This window comes from Sceloporus occidentalis, unplaced genomic scaffold (assembly GCF_023333645.1).
Source record: "Sceloporus occidentalis isolate IW3139 unplaced genomic scaffold, rSceOcc1.0.p SCAF_35, whole genome shotgun sequence".
Lineage (NCBI taxonomy): Eukaryota > Metazoa > Chordata > Lepidosauria > Squamata > Phrynosomatidae > Sceloporus > Sceloporus occidentalis.
In genome coordinates, this window is record NW_028317015.1 from 7,823,440 (window position 1) to 7,842,875 (window position 19,436).

The window sequence follows — 19,436 nt, forward strand, 5'->3', positions numbered from 1 at the left end:
AAATTACGGGTAATGTTACTAAAATACATACGCGTTGTTTCAGGCAGAGATACCCATAGGCTGGGCTTGTCACAAGTTCCTGGTATCTGTGTAACGATGCATAGTAATTCACGAGTAATCCCCAAGCCCATGCTTCCGGGTGACAGCCTTCCCTGCTAACACACCTCCTTGCGTCAAGCGTCACGTGATTCCCGTAATCACGTGGCACAACAGCGATCCGTGCTTCCGTTCGACTGGGACAAGCCAATGAATTGCTTCGTTACGACGCGTAACTCTATTCGAATTAACCCCGCTTCCGTTCTCTAAAACGTGCCTCGAATAGTACTCCGTGGTATTAAAGTGGCGGCTACGATCCTTGGGGTAACGTTAATCTAGGTCTGTGCCATCCGTGCGGCCAACGCAGATGCGATAGCGCAGACGTAGCAGTAGAGTCGCTCATCTTGCATGTTTACTGCTGTGCGAACGGTTGCCACAAGCTTGTAGTGGGGCCGTCAGTGACAGGCGCTAACCGGAAGCGGAAGTAAAGCGTTGCTCTGAGGTCTGATGAGTGGCTAGCGATCCCCTCTATTATAGCCGGATGTCATATTACTTCCAATGTGTGTTGAGTACTAAGCACCATCCTATTTGACACTTAGTTTTTAATCTTGTTACAGTCGCTGTACTTAGTCTAGTATTACTAAACATTTCTATACCAAGTGCCACTTTCATTTAGTTCAAGTAAGTCACACTGCGTGTCCGTTGATAACTCATGAGTATGCTGCGAAGTTGTGTCTGGGATGTTACTCGGGAAATGAAGCTGCTAAAGCTTTCAAACATTATGATCTTTCTACTTTTTCAGATGTTTTGTCACTCTGTCTAAAATGATGGGACCAGTCGTATGCTGAATCTCTTGTGAAGATGTCTGTAGTACCTGTGCTGGGCTGATGTATTCTCAGAGCCAGAAGATGTCGGGACAGCAGAGAGAGGATGAAGGGGATTCCGCTCACCAGCCCTTTCCAGGCACACGTGAAGGACAGAAGTCCCCGGCGTGTTCGGGAAGCCTCAGCCGATGTGTTGCGGTGCAGGTGAAGTGTTCTTTTGGAGCTCGCTGTGTGTGTGACTAAAGTTATAATGGCTGGAATCATGACAGATAAGCTCCGTGATTGAACCTTGTTGGTTTCGTTAATAAAAGACATTGCAGTCATATAAAAAAAAAGCCTGCGGCTCCAAATAAAAACCGAACTTGCCTTTAACTGTTCAATATTACGTTTTCTTGCCAACATTTGTTTAGGACAAAGCTCAAGAAAGTAAACTGTTATGGAATGGTCATTCTTTTCTATATATCAGATCTACAGCTGCTACGGGAAGGTGACATCTGTGATGCTCACGAACCGTAGTCATTTTCTCAGGAAGCTCCCAAAGCATCAAAAAACTCTTCCTATTGGCTTCTCCTAAATTTAAAGCTTACATCTCTGCAAGCATTTATACCATTCCTTTAACTTTTTCAACATACTATTGTCACTGCTGATTTTAGAATGACCATTAACGCTCATTAATTTGTTACTGCTTCTAACATGCTACAAAATGATTAAATAAGTGTGCCCATGTGTTTTTCAGTCTTCTTACCAAGTGTACCGCGTTTACTGCTCGTCATATCTCGATGTTTATTGTGATCCAATGTGTGGAAACTTGACTTTGTAATCGAAGACCAAATGTCAGTATACTTTGTTTTTGATGGTTTTGTTTGCCATGTTACAGACGGAGTGTGGAAAGCAAGATGCAGAGACAATTACAGACATTGATGCAGAAGAGGTTCTGGTGAGTATGTGGAAGGGGCTCGCTCCGTGGCCATGCTCTTGTTTGAGAGGTCTGAGACATAGTAGAATATTGGAAGAGAATCCTGCATTATATGTATGTGTATAGTGTGTTTGTGGTCTGTATGGTAGTAGATGTGTGGGTTCTGGTATGGCCCGAGGAGTCCCAATCTGGAAAGAATCTAGCAACATTTTTCTCCCAAGACTTTCTAGCATCAATATACACGTATAACCAAACACATTGTTTATGTTCTGGGTTCCCTTACTTCAGAAAGAGCTTATAAGCCACAGGGAGCAGTTGAAGGATAATTACCAAGTGGTTCTGGACAGACAGATCCAGGCGGAAAAACAGCTTCAGGTTCAACTCAAACAGCTGAAGCAAAAGAAGGAGGAGGAGATTCAGCGACATCAGGTAAAGGCTCAAAGAACACACCAGATCAAGTGCTTTGGAAATAACATTATCACTGGAGCAGTTTGCATGGCCGGTGCGGTGTACTGAATTATACATTACGTTACTATTTGTCAGCTTTTATCAATAATGTTATTAAATGTACTACAGAAGCTACCATAATAAAGTTATTACATTTATAGCAAGGGGTCAGTAAGTAAGATCTGCTTATCCTACTTGATTTTATTAATTTTAGTTTAGTCTCAAGAAAAATCACATTGGATTACATCACAGATGACCCACATCTGTAAAAATGTATGTAAAGCTACTCATCTCTTCAAACTGCATGGTGGTGGTACATCGTAGCCAAAACAATGAAATGAAACCTAGAGGATAAATCATTCTATTTATTGCAGTTTTTTGTCCAGAATTGCTCCAGTTACGAGAGCCGTTAAGGCAACGTACAAAATACACTGTTCTTTTTTCTTATTGCCTCAGGATGCCCTAAAGGCCATCCAGGATGTTGCTGTGAAACGGGAAGAAACCAGAAAGAGGACAGAGAAAGACAAGAAGGAGCATTGTCAGAAAGAACAGGATCTTAACTCTGAACTGGAGAAGATGCAGTCAAAGAGTGAACGGTGAATAGGGGGTTATAGATGTATTGAACAATTACTGTGAGGGATAGTAAGATACACATCCAGTGGGCTAGTTGATTTAGAAAAGGGGACATTTTTATGTATCTGTGTAAGAAAATAGTCAAACAACAAGTAGAACCAATAAGCAGTTAGCCCATTACCAGTAGGACTGATGGGGTAAGTTATAGGGATAGATGAAGTGTGTTAGACACACCACGGTCACAGGCAAGACACGGGTACATTTAATGAAAATCACAGGTCAACAGGAATTTCCTTGGATTTTAGGCTACAACAGGAGCGCGAGGAACTGGAAAAGAAGATTGTATCTCTACTGGCAGAGCAGACAAAGGAGAAGTGAGTCTATAACATAATTATTCATAATAGGTAAAGAAATGAGTTTTGTATGAGAGGCAGCAGATTGCCCGTTAGCTGTAGCAATGCGTGTGGTGTGCTGTTAATGTGGGCTTCATAGCCATGGTCCCTGGGAGCAACATCATGGCCCTTCTCTGTTCTTCCTCCATACTGAAACGCAGGCATCACGATACACTTCAGTAGAAAAATGATGGCCAAACCGGTGGCCATTCTGAACCACAGCTTACTTCATTGGTCCTATTAGCGTTTGCACATCAGCTTTGCTACTCCATTGTAACATGTATTAATTTCCACAGGGAAGAGTGGGAGTCTGAATTGGCCTCGTTAAAGAAGCAGGAGGATAAGATCACGCAGAGTGTCCAGGAGGAGAATGACCGTGCAGTGAGAGCTGAGGTAGAAGCAGCAGACACAATTTTCTGTATACATGTCAGAGCCAGTTCTTAATGTATAGATTAAGAATTATGTTAAAGAAAGAGACTTTGAGTATCGTCTGTGGGCTGCCTACATAAAGTTAAACAATACTAATGCTGCCGTTTAATGAGGTCCAAGCATTCACATTCAGTTCTCTCAGCCTGTAACACAATTCAGGACTCACATTCCGTGTGTGCACTTTGGTGTATAATAGAACGCCAAACACGTATATATTTCAATAGAACAGATAGAAGTGCTTGTATTGACTGAAGTGAAACCTTCTATTAACATCTTTGTGAACTATGGATACACTTTTAGAGAGAATGTTTGTGTGCTTCATTGTACGATCCATATGGTAGAGCAGTACGTTTAGAGCCAGCAGATTTTAAAGTGCTATTGCAATAGGAAGAGTATACAATCTGACAACAAGATTAATGAATGTTAATATGTACTGGTTCAGATGGACCTGCACTTGCAAAGATTAATTTGTATGATTCTGGCCCCATTGCACCACTCTCTCTTTTTAGCCTAAATCTAACAGAGAGAGTGACACTCTGGGGCCAGAATTTACCATCAATACCTATATAGTAAGACATAAGAAACCTTATTGTGAAATATATCTGCCTTCAGATAAGTCGATTTTTGAATCGCTTTTTTGCCAATTCATACAATGATAAAATGATAAATAGAAAGGAGCAAAGCCTATATATCCCAGTTAGTCATAACGGGGAATCCACTGATCAAACAATAGCTGAAGGAAAAAGATTAAACTAACTTATAACATTTAATAAATCCTATTAAAAAGAGAAAAATAAAGCCAGGTTGCAAACTGACCGGTTAATTCTTTTAATTCAGCTTAAAATAAATGAGTGAGGTCCTATAGACCCCTGTTTCTCTGATGCATGTTTAATTCCTCCCTTGTGTTAATCCCTACCACCTTTGCTGGAAGACTGTTCCACTACCACCCTCTACGTAGGTTAAAATGTCATTACAGTATAACCGTTTCTTCAAGAATCGTGGGTGATCTGAGCTGCTTATCTGACATGTGATCCTCATGTTTTCCCAGGTTCTTTCCCTGGAGAGTCGGCGAGACCTTTTACTCATTTCATTAGAAGATGCGGAGAATGAAGCAGACGTCACGCTTTCCTGCCTCAGGTGAGTGTTTAATGATCTTGTCTTGAGTGATAAGGACACATGCCGCCAGTTGATCTCGCAATAAGATCGCTGTCTGTTGCTCTCCTCAGGGTTGCCACCCCCACCCTAGAGTGGATCCAGCTAAAGCAGAAGTGGGAGGCCAGATTAGCCGGGATCCAGCAGATAAAAGCCAATCTTCGGGTAAGGAGATGTGCACCAGCAACCGGCAGACTAGACTGAGATAGGTACAGATATATAGAAGACGTTTTTCTGGAATTTGTCCTTATGAGGCTGGTGGAATGCTAGTAAAAGTGAATGGACCTGTCTGCGCAAATATACATAGAATTTAAACCTATAACGGATATGCGAGTGAACTAGTGATGGAAGTTGGTGATTAACAGTGTTAAACACCCCATTATTCACTCTTCTGTATTGTATAGGAACAGTTTGACTCCCAGATTCAGCAAGTAAGAAATGGATGTAAACTTACAAGCCTCCCATCAATTATGGCTCCCAGTCTACCTCCTCCACCCTCTGATGTAAGTCTGATTGCCACATTGAATAATAACACTTCCTGCAGACCATACTGCAATGTGTTGATCCAGGAAGACAGGTAACCTGTAGTAGCCTAAAGCCCATTCTATTGTTGGCAACATGTGTCTGGAGTAACTGGTAAAGATGTTCAGTTTAAGCCATGGAGATAATTTCCTTGGGGAGGGGGGGTTGTTATATGGCTGACATTCAGTCTGAAGCTAGTAAAGGTTCCCACAAATGGGGCAAGCTCATTACGGAAGACCCCAGCTTTTAGCTAGATCATAGTAACATGGAATCTGATAGCATCTAGTGTGCTTTTTTCCTTTCTTTGTGTGTCTTCTGTAAAACATGTAAGTCTAGTCTGATTTTTATGCAGAAACAAATAAATTATATTTCTAAGAAATGTAAGAAAAGGTAAATGGTATGGCAAGATAATATAATACAGAGAAAATCCATAATAAAATAAAAATATGGGTCTGCTTTAAGTGGCCATACGCCTCAACCTAAAAAGGCAATATGATCAAAGTCCAGGTCTGCAATACTATGAATTAAAATAGGCATGATGTAAGTGTGAAAGTCGAATCGATGTAAAGTGAGACCACCTGTACAAGACATGGCTGAGCACCGTGTGTGTATTCATGTTCTGGACGCTTTCAGACAAACCTCATGTTGCAGAGGATTGCCCTGAGTCCTCTTCAGATGCCCCATGTCGCAGCGCCATTCCAGCCATCTGTACCGTACACCCTCCCCAAGCAATCTCAGCTTCCGAGTGCCCTCCCATGCCAACCCTCGCCTCCTCTGCCACACATCCCCGGACCTTTTTCTAGTGCAATGCCTGCGGTACCCAGAGCAGCAAGTACTACTCCCTTCCAGACGACCACTAATGATCATTCAGCTGCTCCTCCTGCAGCGGACAAGCTGAGCAAAATCCTGGAAAAACTGCAAGCCAGATTCCCACAATGCAGCAAGTAAGTATCTTTAACATACTGAGCTGCCCTTTAATAATATAATGCACTAGCTTGCCTGTTTGTTGGGGTGTCAAACCCAAAGAAAATATTTTCGTTAGTTGGTTACCTAGTAATGTATGGATGCTCAGTAACGTAATTCTGTATCCTTTTATAGTATACCTTAAATATGGGGTACACACTGTTTACCTTTTACCTGTACCTTATGTCTCTCTCAGAGCTCAGCTCACTGGGGTCATGCAGCAGATTAAGATGGCTCGTGGAACGCTCTCTGGGCTAACTGTGGAGGAACTCTGCAAGCTTGTGGCTAACAGACTAATGGAAACACAGGATCTAGCAACCAACGTCACATTAGTAAGTACCTTTATCTCCATACTCTGCTTAATTTAACCTTTGATTCTAAATGTAGCATTATCAACACAATTGTCCATACTGCTGAAAGCCCAAAACAATTCTCAAAAATCGTTCTTTAATCACTTACATTTTTGCTGGAGACATTTAATTGTCATACGACACAAAATCGTTCACTAATTTATTTTGTGGTGTTTCTATGTAGCTAAGCATAGAAACATAGAAAATGGAGGCAGGTAAGAACCATTTGGCCTACCAAGAACCATTTTGATCTAACCTACCAATTGTTTCTGATGTAATCCGACGGGGCTTCTATGGAGAAGCACCAGAAGGTTATGTCACTCCGGTGCTCCACTATAGAAGCCCCAGTGGAAGTGCCAGCAGCGGAGATTGTCTACACGCATCGTACAGACGTCCTGTGGGGGGAAGAGTGGCATATCTATAAGTAAGGTGCATTATGAATTAACCCCTTGATGACAATTGCCGGTCCGGGCACGTCACGGAAAAACATGTCGTTAACGACAAATGACGTGCCAGGACCGTCATTTGTTAAAACGGGTAAAAAAAATCGATCCGTGATCGATTTATTTATTTTTATTTTTTTATTTTATTTTTTTTTACCCAAACGGCGTTGCTGTAATGCCTCGACCTCGAGGCATTCAGCAACGCCATGATCGGAATCAGGGGCCATATCTGGCCCCTCCCCGGGGCGTCAACATCCGCCATACAATGTATGGCGGCAGACGCCCGTTTTAAAAGCGTTTAGGAGGCGATCAACGATCACCTCCTAAACTTAAATGGTGTCGCTGGAATGCCTCGATCAGGAGGCATCCAGCAACACCAAACACTTACCTCTGGATGGGCTGTGACCGCTCCGGAGAGCGGTCACAGCCGCAGCTGCCGGTGATCTTCGCCATCAGCAAGATGGCGGCGGCCTGGGAAAAAAATAATAAAGATGAAAAGGTTCGCTAGACGAAAAAGTTCGCTAGAGGGTCTCCAGACCCTCTAGAGAACTCTGGCTCCACTTGCAGGTTGAATACAGGTACTGCATTCAACCATGCAAGTCAATGGAGCCCAGCTTTCTAATCACAGTGTGATTAGAAAAAATAAATTAAAAATAAAATAAAATTAATAATAATTAGAAAAAAAATAGTAAAAAATCAGTAAAATGTAAAAATAATTTCCCTCTGATGTCACTATCAGGGGAACCTTCAAGTTGAAAAAAAATGTTAAAAATGTTTTAAAAAAGGCAAAAATTTAAATATATATATAAAAAATATATTTTTGTGAGCAAGTCCTAAAATTAGCACATTAGCTTAAAACAATTCTCGCATGGAAAGAGTTAAAATACTGGCATATTAAATGCCCATGGGGTGTCTGTATGATTTGATGGGGTAAATTGAATTGGCCGGATTCAACAATGTCCCAATTAACACGGGGGGGGGAAGGATGGCCACACATCTAATTTCCAATTAGAAAAATGCACACGTACCAAATGTGGCCTTTTAGTTCCCCCCAAAAATGACAAACCAATGCATGTGGGGTATCACTGTACTGAGGAGATGTTGCTGAACACATATTGGGGTGTCGTGTGACAGCGGCATATACCAGGAGCTGTAAATTCATACATAAAGTAGGTGTGTGTGGGAAAAATACACACACAAAAATACTACTGCAAACTTTGAAAAAATGCTGGTGGTAAAATGTATGCATGCAAAGAGTTAAATGACCAGCATTTAAAATACCCTATGGTGTCTAGTTTTCAAAAATATATGGTTTTGTTGGGCACACTGAAATGGCCCGGCTCAATGATGTACCAAATAGGGCATGGGCAGTGGATCCCCAAATGCCAAAGTTCAACATTGAAAAATGTGCATGCCCCAAATGTGGCCCTTTTGCCCCCAAACAGCCAGGCAAAATCATTCATGTGGGGTATCACTGCGCTCATGAGATGTTGCTGAACACATATTGGGGTGTTTTGTGATAGTGACATATACGAGAACTTTTTAATTCATACCTGAAGTAAAATGTGTGTGAAAAAACAAATGCAAAAAAATGACTACCACAAAGTTTGACAAGGACTGGTGGTAGATATGGTGCATGGAAAGAGTTAAAATACTAGCATTTAAAATACCCTGGGGTGTCTAGTTTTCAAAAATATATGGCTTTATTGGGCACATTAAAATGGCCCGGCTCAAAGATGTACCAAATAGGGCATGGGCAGTGGATCCCCAAATGCCAAAGTTCAACATTGAAAATGCGCATGCCCCAAATGTGGCCCTTTTGCCCCCAAACAGCCAGGCAAAATCATTCATGTGAGGTATCACTGTACTCAGGAGATGTTGCTAAACACATATTGGGGTGTTTTATGATAGTGACATATACCAGAACCTGTTTATTCATACCTAAAGTAAAATGTGTGTGAAAAAACAAATGCAAAAAAAATGACTACCATAAAGTTTGACAAAGGCTGATGGTAGAATTAGTGCTTGGAAAGGGTTAAAATACTAGCATTTGGAATACCCTGGGCTGTTTAGTTTTCAAAAATATATGACTTGATGGGGTAAATTGCATTGGCCGGCTTCAAAGATACCCGAAATGGCACATGGGGGGAAGAATTACCAGATTTGGAAAAAATGGCTTTGAAATAGCAAAACGCTACCTGTACTTTTTGCCAAATAATGTGTAGAAAAAAGCAAAAAAACATAAAAACATTGGGTATTTCTAAACTCAGGACAAATAGTAGAATCTATTTAGCAGGTTTTTTCATTACCTTTTATAGATGAGTAAAAGATTTTTCAACTAAAAGTTAGAAACAGTCATTTTTTTCTCAATTTTTCACCATATTTTATACTTTTTTTAATAGTAAATAATATGATACAATCAAAACAATGTCATCTAAAGAAAGTCCTTCTTGTCCTGAAAAAAACAATATCTAATGTGTGTGGGTTCAGTAAACGGGAAAGAAGAAAATTACAACTAAACATGAGCAGCGCAGAAATGTTAAAACGGCCATTGTCACGAAGGGTACAAAAAGTAAAATCAGCCTTTGTCACGAAGGGGTTAAAGAGGGACCTTAAAATGGCTATTGGTTTTCCAAATTTCTGTTTATATATAACATATGCTGACTAACTGCATAATAGATAAAAATACATGTATTTCTGTGCATTAAATAAAATACTGTTTTACTATTCCACTAATGTGTATTTTTATTTTAAAAATAAATTTTTCTTTAACCCCTTAAGGACCGGGCTCATTTTTCGTTTTGTACCCTGTGGGACCGAGGCTGTTTTGACACTTTTGTGGTGCTTGTGTTCAGCAGTAATTTTCTCCTCACCCATTTAGTGTACCCACATAAGTTATATATTGTTTTTTTCAGGACAAGATGGGCTTTCTTCAGATACCATTATTTTGATCGTATCATCTTATTTACTATAAAAAAAATTAAAAAAACATGGTGAAAAATTGAAAAAAAAACACATTTTATGACTTTTATTTGAAAAATCTTTTACTCACCTAAAAAAGCAAGTAAAAAAACTAGCTAAATAGATTCTACTACTTGTCCTGAGTTTAGAAATACCCAATGTTTTTATGTTTTTTTGCTGTTTTTTGTAAGTTATAGGGCAATAAGTACAAGCAGCGTTTTATGATTTCCAAATCTTTTTTAACAAATCTGGTCAGTCTGCCTCCATCTCCTCTTTGGAACATCTTTGAAGCCGGTTAACTCAATTTAACCCATTCAAACCATATATTTTTGAAAACTAGACACCCCAGGGTATTCCAAATGCTGTTATTTTAACCCTTTCCATGCACCAATTATACAACTACACTTTGTCAAACTTTGTAATAGTAATTTTTTTTTATTTTTTTTTCACACAAATTGTACTTTAGTTATAGATATACAGGTGCTGGTATATGTCACTGTCAAACAACACCCCAATATGTGTTCAGCAACATCTCCTGAGTACAGCGATACCCCACATGCATGGGTTTGTCAGATTGTTTGGCTGGTAAAAGGCTACTTTTGGGGCATGCGTAATTCAGGTGGTCATTTGGTCATTGTGCCTCCCTCTCCTCTTTGGAATATCTTTGAAGCCGGTTAACTCAATTTAACCCATTCAAACCATATATTTTTGAAAACTAGACACCCCAGGGTATTCCAAATGCTGTTATTTTAACCCTTTCCATGCACCAATTATAGAACTACACTTTGTCAAACTTTGTAATAGTAATTTTTTTTATTTTTTTTCACACAAATTGTACTTTAGTTATAGATATACAGGTCCTGGTATATGCCACTGTCAAACAACACGCCAATGTGTGTTCAGGAACATCTCCTGAGTGCAGTGATACCCGACATGCATGGGTTTGGCGGGTTGTTTCAGATTTAAAATGCCACATTTGGGAAGTGCGCTTTTTTTTCGCCATTTTGGTCAGTCTGTACCTATGCCCTATCTTTGAGCTAGGCCACTCCAATTTACCCCATCAGCCATTTTTTTTATATATTAGACACCCCTTGGGTATTTGAAGTGCTTTTATTTTAACTCTTTGTTGAGATTTTTGAGAAATTTTAGCACTTGCTCAAAATAATAAACTTTATTTTTTAATTTTATTTTATTTTTTTAATACTTTTTTTATATTTTTTTTTACACATTTTGCTGGTACTGGAGGGTTCATCTAGTGACATCACTGCATAATTATTTTTAAATGTTAGCACATTTTTTTTTTAAATTTTTTTCATTTTTTATTTATTTTTATTTTTTTGAATATTTTACTAATCACATAGTGATTAGAAAGCTGGGCTCCATTGACTTGCATGGTTGAATGCAGTACCTGTATTCAACCAGCAAGTGGAGCCAGTTCTCTAGAGGGTCTGGAGACCCTCTAGCGAACTTTTTCGTCTTTATTGTTTTATTTCCCGGGCCGCCGCCATCTTGCTTGATGGCGAAGATCACCGGCAGCGGCGGCTGTGACCGCTCTCCGGAGCGGTCACAGCCCACCCAGAGGTAAGTGTTTGGTGTCGCTGGATGCCTCCTGATCGAGGCATTCCAGCGACACCTTTTAAGTTTAGGAGGCGATCGTTGATCGCCTCCTAAACGCTTTTAAAACGGGCGTCCGCCGCCATACAATGTATGGCGGCTGTTGACGCCCCGGGGAGGGGCCAGACATGGCCCCCGATGCCGATCTCGGCCTTGCTGAATGCCTCGACATCGAGGCATTGCAGCAAGGCCGTTTAAGCGAAGAAAGTGATCCTTGATCACTTTCTAAGCTTATTTAATTTTTTGACGGTTCAGGACCGTCAAAGGTCATTTAGTGACCTTCTTGTTATGACGGTCCTGAACCGGCAAAGGTCGCGAAGGGGTTAAAATAGCACCAAACTTTTAGGGTGCGGCCTATATTCGAGCCAATAATAATATAATACAATAATAATATAAAAAAAGCACATCCTAAAACTTACTACTGTTTCTCTCTCTCTCTGCTAATGACGGACTAGCCGGATAATCCAGTTTTCAGTCCAATATAAACATAAGAATTTTAACAATAAATCTGGCACTCTTACCACCTCTCACTTCCACTTTCCACTCGGGATAATGGTTGGTGATGAAAGAGTCTGTTCCCTTCAGCCCTGCATATAACTGTTGATTTGTGTGGTTTCTGTACAGTTTCCCTCCAGAATCTGTCACTGAGAAACTGTAAGCATCGCAAAATCTGGTTAACATGGGATGCATCCACTTTCCTAGTAACTCCGTGATCCTTATCCACATTTACACATACACATAAGATGTTAGATGAAATGTTCTTTGCACTTGGAACGTTGAGTGTTGTAAAATGAAAACTCATATTTTATATCTGCAGCCTCCTCGAAACGGTAGGTCGGGGTTTCATACACCCCAAGGAACGGCTTCGTTCGGACCCTCATCCCCAAGTGCGTATTTGGGGCAGCCACTACAGGTAACTCGATAGAATGGGCATCGGCCTTCCCCCTAATGTTAGTTGTGTGTATGTATTGTGGCACATTAGCCAGCGTTTGTTGGTCATTCTGACAAGCTGTAAGTCTACGGTGATATTATAAACGGCACATTCGGTTTAGTTGAGTTCATTGTCTTGCTTTATTCACTCTTTATAGCTTTCTGCTCCTTGCAAGCTGTGTCTTATATGCCAGCAGATCGTTAATCCCACTGATCTTAAACCGATGTCTTGCAATCACGTCATGCACCAGAAGGTGAGGAGGGCTCTCTAGAGGTTTCTTGGGGAAGCAGTGAGGGTTTAGGATTGTGGGGAAAGTGGTTATTTTAAGGTGTATAAACAGGAGTTCTATTATTTACGTAGACATGTTGGCAACATCAAGATAATACTATTAATTGATTAATATAGCATCATATTCCAGTACTGTGACTTTTGACATCCCCTTGTGTCCTTGTATGCTTCTTCCAATATAGCCCATGGATGTTTCTAGTGTTAATAATACCAGTTTTATGAATCTGAATAAATAATATTGTTTATGAAATATATTATAAAATACATAACTGAAAACACATAAACATTTTATGTACACCAGTGTGGTGTTGTACGGCCATCCTTTCAATTGTTAACTTTTTTTTCCTTTTTTTCTTTTATTGATCTTTCTTCATAGTGTATTTCTTTCTGGGCTTCAACAAACCAAAATGCTTCCTGCCCTTTCTGCCCCAGAGATAAACCGTGATTAAAATGGACACAGAGACCATCGGCTAACCCATGATACAGTTCGTAATGTTCCCACATGGCATTGTGTACATAGAATGCTGTGTTCAGAATGTTTTGTACATATTTTCCCTGATTAAAAATCATATTGTAGGTCTGCAGCCATTGTGTTTTTATGTTACAGTCTTGCAGACCTTTGTGCTTCTATGTTTGTACGATTGCATACATATGCCTGTTCCGTTGACTGATCTGTATGTCAAAATACACTCGAGTCCGCTTGCTATAGCTAAGGGTCACTGCAATATAAATATTTTATTTTTTTTCTCATCCACGCATGACCGTTATTAACTACAGTAGGCAAACAGTATGTATTGTCTAAAGGTTATCCTCTCAGAGTTACATTTTGATTTAAATAGACCAGGAGAATAAATGAATGGGGGTAGGAAATGACATGATATTTATACAGGGGTCAGACATGACAGTTTATTCAAAACAATCCCAAACACATGAATCCTCATATAAGAAATATAGTGTAAAACAGGTTCAAGAGATAATTTGTTTTTAGACAGAAACACCTCTCTCCAATAGTAAGGAAACTGGACAAAATCCTTTTGGCCCAGGAGAAGATGGAGTAGGTTGGTACCTTCATTTTGCCAACATAGAAAAAACATGTAAAGAAAAATGTAAAGTCACATAAGCTTTCATAAGGGACTTCTAGATTGAAAGTGTATAAAATATTCTATAGTGACAAAGAGTCCAAGGAAACATGTGTTTCCTAAATTTTAGTCAAGATTGTTGTGTTTCTAATTTTATCTGATGTTTTAATGTAATGTGTTTCATATTTGTACTTCAACCAGAGGACAATGTCCTAAAAGGAGGCAACATGCACAGTGGCAACAAAAAGTAAGGGAATCCTTAATTAGCTGGTTTTCTGCATTAGTCGTTCATAAAATGTGATTTGCTCTACATCTAAGGCACAGGTATAGACAAACAATGTGCTTAAACTAATAACACACAGACAATGATAATCTGTCAAGTCTTTATTATACGCACCCATTAAACATTCACAGTGCTGGAGGAAAAAGTAAGTGAACCCTTGGATTTAATAACTAATCGAACCTCCTTTGGCAGCAATTACCTCAAACAATCGCTTCCGGTGCAGACCTGTAAAATGTTCAGGAGGAATTCTAGACTATTCTTCCTTACAGAACTGCTTAATCTCAGTCATATTCGTAGGATTTCTGGTGTGAACGGCTCTATTGAGGTTATTCAGCAGCATCTGTTAAGGTCTGACTCGGTTACTTCAAAAGGTGGATTTTCTTTTTTAAACCCATTCTGTAGTGGATTTGCTTTCGTGTTTAGGGTCACTGTCCTGCCACTTTACACAACTTCTACTGATCTTCAGCTAGCAGACAGGCCCCCTGACGTTATACTGTGTGGTAGCTGATAAACTTGGGAGTTCATTGTCCTTTTTGATGGCGGCAAACTGTCTAAGCCTTGAGGGAGCAAAGCAGCCCCAAATCTTGATCCTCCCTCCATTGTACTTCATTGGAATGATGTTTCCGTGCTGGCACACATTGCCCTTTTTATGCCATATGTAGTGTTGCATGTATTTGCCAAACAATTCAACTTTGGTTTCATCAATACACAAAACATTTTCCAAGCGGAGTGCCAAGGTGCTCTTTGGCAAACTTTTTAGGTGAACAGCGATTTATTTTTTTTTGTTTTTTTTTTGTTTTTGTTTTGTTTTGTTTGTTTTTAAGCATCTTCCTCTGTGGTGTCCTGTCATGGACTCCATAACTGTCCAATGTTTTGTATATGGTAGACTTATGAACAGAGATGTTAACCAGTTCCAATGATTCCTTCAAACCTTTAGCTGTTACTCTAGGGTTCTTTTTTTACCTCAGTGATGAAGATCATGTCATTTTAAAACAGATTTATACATACCGTGTTGGCTCGATTATAGGCCGCACCCGAATATAGGCCACACCCTAAAAGTTTAGGTGCTTTTTTAAAGAAAAATTTGGAATAAATATGTTGCCACTCTGCCCTCCCCCGAGATATGCTGCCACTCTGCCCCCAAGATGTGACTTACCAAAGCAGACTCCCGGGTGTCTTGCGTGGCTGGCGGGGGGCATCTACGCAATACGCGTAGACAACTTCCGGTGCCGGCACCACCCCCGTGGGAAGTCCCAGCAAAGGATATTGTTAAAGCACATCGAGCAGACGTACCGGCAGCGGAGGTTGTTTACGCGCATCACTGCAGCCGGTGAATGTCTGCGCGATGCGCTTAGACAATCTCCCGTGCCGGCACTCCCCCCGTGAAAAGTGCTCAGAGTATCGGAGAGTAGCCCTGCGGGGGATCTGTATCCTAACCCTGCTACCTGCCCGGCGCCAGGAACTGCATGTCCCGGGCGTCGGGCGTTAGGAATAGCGCATTCCTGCGCTAAACCCCAAATATAGACTAAAGACTTAAAGGGGGGGGGAGTGCGGCCTATATTCGGGCAAATATGGTATTTGAATACTGGTAATTCTAAAGGATTCAGTTACTTTCTCTTGCCACTGTATATTAACAGCCTTTTAGAATTTGTATTAAAGTACTTGTTATTGAAGACTTTAATATGCATCTGTTAAACCAGAAAAAAAGAATGTAATGCCTCCTCTGTGGTCCATTGTGTTGCACCACTGCAGTTTGAAGTCAATGGGAGTGCTTTCAGCTCATGCGCATGTGTGCGTCTCTTTAACCTGAACCCTAGCCCCGCTCTGGGGAAAGCTTGCCAAGCCAGTGATAGAGCTAACTGTTAAAATATCAATGGAAGAAAATATGTTTGTCCGAACAGGTCTCCTGCACTGCAAAGTCTGCAGACTCTCCCCGTGCACCATGATTGCTGAAGTGTCCTTTTATGTTTACGTTCCTAAGCGTACAGCAGCACAGTCGGAGAGTTTTGAATGTCATGGTTACCTGACCTCCTGCCATTTACCCATTCCTGATTCTTTAGATTTCTTCCCCATCTGCCTTCTCAGCATGTCATGGGAAGACCTATCTATGCAGGGGGCTAGATGGATCCAGGCTATTTGGCTTCGTAAAGGTCAAATTCTTTACCAAAAGCGTAGGTAGGGCAGGCTTCATAAAGAAACTACTTATAAAATGGCTACACTGCCTTTTCTTGGGTATCACATTGTTGGAGTCTTAGCTGGGAGTGCCACTGGTGCAGACATGGTGCTGCTAGGCATAGTCACAGGAGAACGCGCTGGGAAAAAATGACCCGCTAACAGGCCAAAGGGGAACTGCGGACAATGGGTTTTAGTGCAGCTACATTCATTTATTAAAACTATAGCTTTTTGTTTCTCAATCCATGTAGTTCCAGACAGAGTTAGGTGAAACGTTTATTTCACAGAAGGTGAGATCTGTCAGTTAACGTGATGCAAGCTAGCATTATCTAATTATCCATTTTCATCACTTGTACTTAAGATGCCCCCTAAAACCTTTTTGTTTAGGGCACTTAAAAACTTAGAGCCTCCCTTGATTTCTCACGTTACCCTGACCCAAACCGCAAACAAGTCCAGTAACACAAGAGGAAGACATTAGGACATGATGCAGATCCTGAGAACAAGAAGTTAAGATGGCTTCCACTATGTTCTACATATACACATACCTGGGAACCGGGTTTGACACGGAGAACTCTGGGAGAAGCTCCGGTTCTCTGGGTCGCGGGAGCAGGGTCTTGACAGGCCCCACTCCCCGCCCATTTCCCCTTTAAATGGGGGTGTTTCCCATAATGTAAGCAGGACCGCCCACTGATGTCAGGGGGCAGTCCTGGCCGCGCCCCACAAGGGCAGGCTCCGGGCAGCTACATGATTGTATAGGTTTTAGTGTATATAATTATATGATTTCAGACAAGTAATACATCCTCTTTAAGCTAGTTAGGCTCTAAAGTGCTCAGACACACCTACAGGGACAAAATGTAGCAATCATTCTGGAGCCAGGTGGCATATGTTGGGCAATCAGACTATGTTCCTTCACATTTCACACCACTCCAAAAAAAAAAAAAGAAGAACATATGGCTTAATGTTTCTCAGCCCTTATTTGTCATCCAAATGCCCAAGATTGCGGATGTTGGATCTAACGTGAAATACGAGATTTTGATGAAGAATCCATCGCAAGCCATCTGGTTGCTTCAAACCATAAGATGGACATAAGAACATCTTGGAGTTATATTTCAGTTCTTGTTCTTAGAATAAACTTAATGTCTATTATGGTGTTATGGAACCAGAATATATCAGCAAGAAACGCTTATTGCTTTAATGAATATAAGCTGGCCTCGACCAATATAAATGGTTACACCTCACGCAGATACGTGGGAGACGCAAGTAGCAGTGTATTCAATTATCTATGTTTTACTAACCACAAGCGCCATCCGGCTATATCTAGTTGCAGGAAAGTATCTAACATTTGTTTCTAACGGTTTTCTGCCTATTTCCGCATAGTTTCAGGATTAACCAATTAATAAGCTTTACGTAACCTGACGTCCCTCTTTCACGGACACTATATAATCTATAATATAAACAAAATAAAGCAGAGTGATTTTGGACCTGACCCAGAGTGTGTCGTGTGTCTTATTTCTCTCTCCGTGCACGTACATTTATATTTATATAATTTGGAGCAGTTCAACAATTGAAGAAAGGCTTTATTGGAAAGCATCCAAAACAGTTGGCGCCCAACGTGGGGCTCGAGGAAGCCATACCTGTCGGAGGTCCCTCCCGGGGAGAGTTCACGCCGTGAGCTGACGAATGGACCCTGGGACTGCAGCCCAGTTACAAGGTAAGATTGTTTCTTATCTACCTTGTGTGTCTCTCATTACTCACGTGTGTATTCGGAGGAGGGAACTCAGGTGGTTGACGCACCCTTGAGAGGCAATAAAAGAACCTCGTGTAAATATACTGTCGTAGTCACTTGTTGAACTGTGGTGCCTCCCTTTTCTGGCAAGTACACGGTAGCAGGAAGGAATCGGTAAAGTGTTGCAAGTCTACACCTGATCAACCCAGTTGCTCTGATCCCAGATGGTGCCGTAAGACTAACACTATTTTGGACAGCCCAGCCGCCTGTCCCCAGTGCATGATATTACTACAGTGTGTGTGCCTCGTATCAGAAGGTTTCGGACGGTTGCGGACAAGGTTACGATATCGTTGCGGAATGGGGAACGATAACAGCGTTCCAAGTGGGTTTTGTACGCCCTTCCAATTAGTTGCCGACAGATGAGGGAAAAGATACATTAAGCAATTATCTAAATTGGAAAAACGATATAAAGTACCCAGAGGAGGAACCTTATCAATTTGCACCTGGCAAAACCTCCTAAATGAAAAAGCAGGAAAATTAGACGACGACGGATTGAAAGATACTGTTAAAATCTGGCTAGATTGTAGGAAAGAATTAAAATCGTTAAACAAAACAATGGTATATATCGGCTTTTTTGAGGACAGCATTCTCTTTATACATTTTTGGTATAGTCTGTCATTTATTATGAATAATATGTCAAAAAAACCAGTAGGAATTTTGAAAAAAAAGGGGTTTTTTTTGCAATTCTTCAACAAATAATGCTACACTATTTTTTCTTATTTGTGAGCTTTGCATTGGGAGCAAGAAGGTTGTTTGAGCACCTATTTCTTTTTATTATTTAAAAAAAAACATTTACATTTTTTTTACTTAACCATTGGGGGAGATAGTTGGGAGTAATAATCATGCATATCTTGCAAACAGATCGAAAAATCAGGTTTATGCCTACCCCATACATTTTTAAATTCCCTCAATGTATTAGCCTTTACCACTTCTGATGGGAGTCTGTTCCATTATTCTCTGTATTCACCCAGTAGTTCATGTTAATGAAGGCTGTTCTTTTCGTGATAAACAGGTTTCCAATGTGAGACAATTCTTTGGTTTGATACAGAAATTACACTGCCATTTACCAGACTTTGGAAATATATTAGTGAACCAGTTCCGTGTTACCAACAAACAAAGTAAAGAAATGAGAATATGAAACCTACACACAGTCTTTATAGATTCCTTTTAATGTACTTTTAGCTGTGAACATCAATCTGTACTCAGCATATCCCTCTTTTTAAGCAGCTTTTAGGTTCACAATCTGTTGAGCCCCATTTGGTTACAGGAGGTAAT

The 19,436-nt window shown here is 40.6% G+C and overlaps 1 protein-coding gene across 1 annotated transcript; it reads left to right on the forward strand.

Annotated features, from left to right (window-relative positions):
- Positions 1-944: 944 nt before the first annotated feature.
- Positions 945-6,151, forward strand: LOC149298046 (uncharacterized). Its single transcript, XM_089487903.1, has 9 exons — positions 945-1,064; positions 1,738-1,797; positions 2,065-2,205; positions 2,680-2,819; positions 3,485-3,581; positions 4,666-4,754; positions 4,844-4,934; positions 5,174-5,272; positions 6,095-6,151. Exons 1-9 carry the CDS (start codon positions 945-947, stop codon positions 6,149-6,151), a joined length of 894 nt encoding a protein of 297 aa, XP_089344029.1.
- The last annotated feature ends 13,285 nt before the right edge of the window (positions 6,152-19,436 follow it).

What these genes read in the sequence shown, in the direction of transcription:
- LOC149298046 (XM_089487903.1), top strand. Translation starts at nt 945, where the DNA reads ATGTCGGGACAGCAGAGAGAGGATGAAGGGGATTCCGCTCACCAGCCC. An exon ending in TTGATGCAGAAGAGGTTCTG is followed by an intron (nt 1,798 to 2,064) that starts GTGAGTATGTGG and finishes CCCTTACTTCAG; the next exon opens with AAAGAGCTTATAAGCCACAG. An exon ending in ATGCAGTCAAAGAGTGAACG is followed by an intron (nt 2,820 to 3,484) that starts GTGAATAGGGGG and finishes TAATTTCCACAG; the next exon opens with GGAAGAGTGGGAGTCTGAAT.